At 47.3% G+C, this 5,718-nt stretch overlaps 1 protein-coding gene across 1 annotated transcript in view; it reads right to left on the reverse strand.

Moving 5' to 3' along the window:
* Positions 1-247: 247 nt before the first annotated feature.
* Positions 248-5,718, reverse strand: part of ankrd39 (ankyrin repeat domain 39) — a 15,373-nt gene continuing 9,902 nt past the window's right edge. Inside the window, exons 4-5 of the mRNA XM_043681606.1 lie at positions 2,360-2,563; positions 248-711 (exon numbers count right to left, since the gene is read on the reverse strand). Coding sequence (XP_043537541.1) covers positions 556-711; positions 2,360-2,563 — 360 coding nt within the window. The 3' untranslated portion in view covers positions 248-555. The remainder of the gene's footprint in view (positions 712-2,359; positions 2,564-5,718) is intronic.

The following is a 5,718-nucleotide window of genomic DNA, read 5'->3' on the forward strand; positions in this document are numbered from 1 at the left end:
TCTTTCTCCGTAACGAACACTTTACATAACTTTTACATCATTAAACCATTCTGTTATATCTGCTCTGAAGGACCCCCTGGACCTTTATAACGGTGCAGCGTAACTTCATTTACGAAACCCAGGATCCCCATGTGCTTCACAACCCAGCTTCTTGGGCTGTCCAGCCGCCATCAACTGACAAGATGATGAAGTGTAATGGGGACTGCCACATTGAAACAGGAAGAAACAAGTTATGGATAACAGCTCGTCAGTTTGGACATTTTAATATCTCCAACAATCAGTGTGTTTCAGCAGTATGGAGTGAAGTGGTGCCTGATTTGGGTCTGCATTGCTGCCGCAATGAGCAAACAACGAGACAAGAAAATCCTGGTCTCCAGCTGACCCATCAGATGGCCGCAAGTGGAGTGTGAGGACTGCGCACGTACGTTGACACAACTCGTGTCACTGGGCCGGTGCAGCCACGTGCTGTAGTGACTGAAGAAGCCAAGGCCAGTGTTGAAAATGACGCACTGGCAGGACAGTTCCGCCAGCGCTGCAAGCCCTGGAAAGCAGGTATCACGTCGATGTCCCGGGCCAAAGCCACTCCTTCAATTCCGGCTGGTCCGCGACCAGGTCATGGGGAGTTCTGGAACGCCTGTCCCGCACCGTCCTCAAGGCTGGATTCTGCTGCAGCAAAACCTTGCACACCTCCTGGTGACCCCTTTCTGCAGCCTGACGGACAAAAGACACCCATCAGAAGAGTGGAGCACAGTGGGGCAAGGGGGTTGAAAATCTGCGACAGTCAGGAGATGCAGGCGGGGGGGGGGGGAAATCACACGCTTGCAAAGCAAATATCACAATTTGGCATGACGACCCTCCTGGTCTTCGCCTCCCTAAAACCTATCGACATCTGGGACAAAGTGGCAGCCATTCAGACTTAGAGTCAAAAAGTCATAGAGATGTACAGCACGGAAACAGACCCTTCGGTCCAACCCATCCATGCCAACCCAGATATCCCAACCCAATCTAGTCCCACCTGCCAGCACGCGGCCCATATCCCTCCAAACCCTTCCTATTCATATACCCATCCAAATGCTTCTTAAATGTTGCAATTGTACCAGCCTCCACCACATCCTCTGGCAGCTCATTCCATATTTTATATCTTTCCCCTCTCACCCTAAACCTATGCCCTCTAGTTCTAGACTCCCCACCCCAGGGGAAAGACTTTGTCTAGTTATCCTATCCATGCCCCTCATAATTTTGTAACCCTCTATAAGGTCACCCCTCAGCCTTCGACGCTCCAGGGAAAACAGCCCCAGCCTGTTCAGCCTCTCCCTGTAGCTCAAATCCCCCAACCCTGACAACATCCTTGTAAATCTTTTCTGAACCCTTTCAAGTTTCACAACTGAACCTGCACTCCAAGGTCTCTTTGTTCAGCAACAGTCCCTAGGACCTTATCATTAAGTGTATCCGTCCTGCTAAGGTTTTGTTGCTTAAACACTGCTTCTTGCTGCTGTCAAGGCAAACATCTGCATCTCTGTCATACTTTCCGTGACCCCAGGACGATCAAAAGGTGATTTCCAGTCTTCTGCAGAGTCATCGCTGTTGCCGTGTAGGAGGTGCAGCAGCCAATGTGCTCCCCCAAACAATGGAGGAACAATATCCTGGTTATGTGTTATTTACTTTTAAGTGGTGTTACTTCGGTGAGCAAATTGCCCATGACCAGATCGAACTGCGCCCTTTTAAATCTGACCTCTGGCACATCCCCTGATTTGAGTCACTCGACCCTCAGCAGAGGGTGACGTACATTATTCTGGACATTCCCTCCTGAAGCTGCCCACCTCTTTCTCCACTGCGGAGGTGTTTGATAAAACGTACACTTCTCCGATCTTTTGGTCATGCGTCCCCAGTCTTGCCTCTTGTGGGTCAGGGTCCTATCTGGTTCAGTTACTCTACGTAGATGCAGGTTGTTGTTGAGCTGAGAGAACTGCGTCGCTTTGGGAGGCGTGTATTGCGCCACCAAATGGTCATAAAGTGAAATGTGTCAGCAAAGGGAATAAACTAAACATGGAGGAAGGTTTTGGGGAGTTAAGCTCTTCACACAGAGTGCTGGGTGCCTGAAATGCACTGCCAGCAGTGGTAGTACAGTCAGATACATTATGGACAATCAAGCTACTCTTGGATAGGCACATGGATGATGTAGGTTAGTTTGATCTTAGAGTAGGATAAAAGGTCAGCACAACATTGAGGGCTGAAGGGCCTGTACTGTGCTGTACTGTTCTATGTTCTACATCTCCCTGGATTTAAGTATCAGCAAAAATAGCAAATGTGTTCTTTCAGGGATGGGGCAGTAGGAAACGTGCTGAGAGTGTTACACTACCTTGTGTAAAGGAGTCGTACCATCATCGTCTGTGATTGCAGGGATTGCTCCATAGGTCAGTAACAACTGGAGAACGGAGAGATGGCCACAGTAGGCTGCTCTGTGAAGCGGGGTCACCCCTCCTTTGGTCTGAACGTTGCTGTCTGCTCCCTTCCTCAGCAAGTACTCGCAGATCTCGTAATCACCACGGCGACTGGCGTAGTGCTGTAGAGATAGATGACAGTAACTGTTCGGTGACGATCAAACCTGATCCTCAGACTGTTACCGAGACCCTCTCTTGTGTTTTTCACTGAAACATCGCACACAGAAGGCCCTTCGGCTCATTATACCTGTCACAGCCGTTTGAAGGGCTGATCCAATTGGTCCCACTCCCCTATTCTTTCCCGAACGCGCTGAATTTGTCTTTTGAAGGTTAAATCACCTTTCTCTGGCCCTGCAAACAGGACGTTCTGCATCCTCTCTGTTGAAGTCTGTGGTATAGTGGTAATGTCATTCAAATAGTAATTCACATTGAGTCGTAGTCAGAGTCAGACAGCATGGAGACAGACCCTTCGTTCCAACCAGTCCATGTTGACCATGAGCCAAAACTAAACTTCGTCCCACCCGCCTGCTTCTGGCTCATGTCTCTCCAAACATGTCTTATTCATGAATTTATCCAAATGTCTTTTAAACGTTGTAACGGTATCTGCATCCACCACTTCCTCAGGAGGTTCATTCCACACATAAACTACCGTGTGTAAAACATATGCCTCTCATGTCATTTTGCAATCTTTCGCCTCTCACCTTAAAAATATGCCTCCATGCTTTGAAATCTCCCATCCTGGGGAAAAGACACCTGCCTTTCATTTTACCTATACTCCTCACGATTTTATAGATCTCTATGGTCACTCCTCAACCTCCTACAGTCCAATAAAAAAGCATCCCAATCTACCTCGCCTCTCCTTATAACTCAAACCCTCCATTCCAAATGAAAAACAATGAACTCTACCCCATTTGGTATCTGTTAAAGTTTGTCATGCATATAAATGGGATTCAAATTAAGGATAGGGTAAGACACAAGAATCCACCCTAACCTGCACATCCCTGAGCACTATGGGTAATTTAGCACAGCCAATCCACCCTAACTTGCACATCTCTGAGCACTATGCTAATTTAGCACAGCCAATCCACCTTAACTTGCACATCCCCGAGTACTATGGGTAATTTAGCATGGCCAATCCACCCTAACTTGCACATCCCTGAACACTATGGATAATGTAGCATGGCCAATCCACCCTAACCTGCACATCTGCATCCACCACTTCCTCAGGAAGTTCATTCCACACATAAACTACTGTTTACAGAGCTCTTAAAGATAGTGGAATCAAGGGTTATGGGGATAAGGCAGGAACAGGATACTGATTGAGGATGATCAGCCATGATCATAATGAATGGTGGTGCTGGCTCGAAGGGCAGAATGGCCTACTCCTGCACCTATTGTCTATTGTCTATCCCTGAACACTATGGGCAATTTCCCCATGGCTAATTCACCCTAACCTGCATCTCCCTGAGCACGATGGGCAATTTCACATGGCCAATCTGCCCTAACCTACACATCTTTGGACTGTGGGAGGAAATCGGAACACCCGGAGGAAACCCACGCAGACACGGGGAGAACGTGCAAGCTCCACACAGTCCCCCGAAGGTGGAATCGAACCCAGGTCCCCGGCGCTGTGAGGCAGCACTGCTAAGTAACCAAAACTTCAAAATAGAAAATCAGAACACAAAGGACAAACTAATCAAGGTTTAAAATTTAAGGCTGTTTGAAATGTAACACTTTTATTAGGTGTCACATAACTGGTAACCCAATGGTCCACTTTTCTGTGTAATGGCTAAAATAAATACAATAGACATAAAATGAATTAGAGTCATAGAGGGTTGGACTGAAGGGTCTGTTTCCATGCTGTACACCTCTATGACTCTCATTCATTTTGCCCAGAAAAGTGGACCATTGGGTTACCAGTTATGTGGCATCTAATAGAAATGTTACATTTCAAACAACCTTAAATTGGCAGGATGTGCAGGTTAGGGTGGAGTGGCCATGGGAAATTGCCCATAGTGTTCAGGGATAGACAATAGGTGCAGGAGTAGGCCATTCTGCCCTTCGAGCCAGCACCACCATTCATTATGAGCATGGCTGATCATCCTCAATCAGTATCCTGTTCCTGCCTTATCCCCACAACCCTTGATTCCACTATCCTTAAGAGCTCTGTAAACATCGATTCTCCTGCTCCTTGGATGCTGCCTGATCTGCTGCGCCTTTTCAGCAACGCATTTTCAGCTCTGATATCCAGCATCTGTAGTCCTCACTTTCTCCTCGAAGATTTTAACCTACTGCAAATCCTCTTACAAGGATGCCTTCCTTGAAGAAGCTCTCTTCATCCGGAAGAAGGACTCATGCCCGAAACGTCGATTCTCCTGCTCCTCGGATGCTGCCTATGCTTTTCCAGCAACACATTTTCAACCTTAAATTTTAAACCTTGGTTAGTTTGTCCTTTGTGTTCTGATTTTCTTTTTTTGAAGTTTTGGTACTTAGCAGTGCTGTCTCACAGCACCAGGGACCCGGGTTCGATTCCACCTTCGGGCGACTGTGTGGAGCTTGCACGTTCTCCCCGTGTCTGTGTGGGTTTCCTCTGGGTGCTCTGGTTTCCTCCCACAGTCCAAAGATGTGTAGGTTAGGGTGGATTGGCCAAGCTAAGTTACCCAGAGTATCCGGGGATATGCAGGTTAGGGTGAAATGCAGAGATACAGTCGGGGTGGGAATGTTCTTTGGACGAGTGGTGTGGACACGATGGGCCGAATGGCCTGCTTCCACATTGTAGGGATTCGATTCAAATTAACTTAAAACTGACAACAGAAAGATTTGCATTCAGTGAATGGCATTTCACGGTAGCTGATGGAATTTCGTCTAAATTTTAATTAAGAACTCCTCTTGGATGAGCATGAAATTGTGCAGTTAGCTCAAGGGCAAGTAGGGATGGTCAGCACATGTTAGTCTTGCTAGAGATATCCATATCCTGTAAATGTAGAAAACGTCTGTGCCCAGAAACGAACACGGTCCTGTAGGTGGGACTGAACCATAAATGTTTATCGTGTCTCCTTTGCTTTTGTAGTGAATGGCTCTGTAATAAATTTGAGAGTCCACAGGAAAATAACCTTCTCAAGCTGCCCAACACTCACTGTCGGAGTTGAAAAATGTGGTGCTGGGAAAACACAGCAGGCCAGGCAGCATCCGAGGAGCAGCAGAATCGACGTTTCGGGCATAAGCCCTTCTTCAGGAATGAGGCTGGTGTGCCAAGCGGGCTGAGATAAAAGGTGGG

Source organism: Chiloscyllium plagiosum, chromosome 42 (genome assembly GCF_004010195.1).
Source record: "Chiloscyllium plagiosum isolate BGI_BamShark_2017 chromosome 42, ASM401019v2, whole genome shotgun sequence".
NCBI lineage: Eukaryota > Metazoa > Chordata > Chondrichthyes > Orectolobiformes > Hemiscylliidae > Chiloscyllium > Chiloscyllium plagiosum.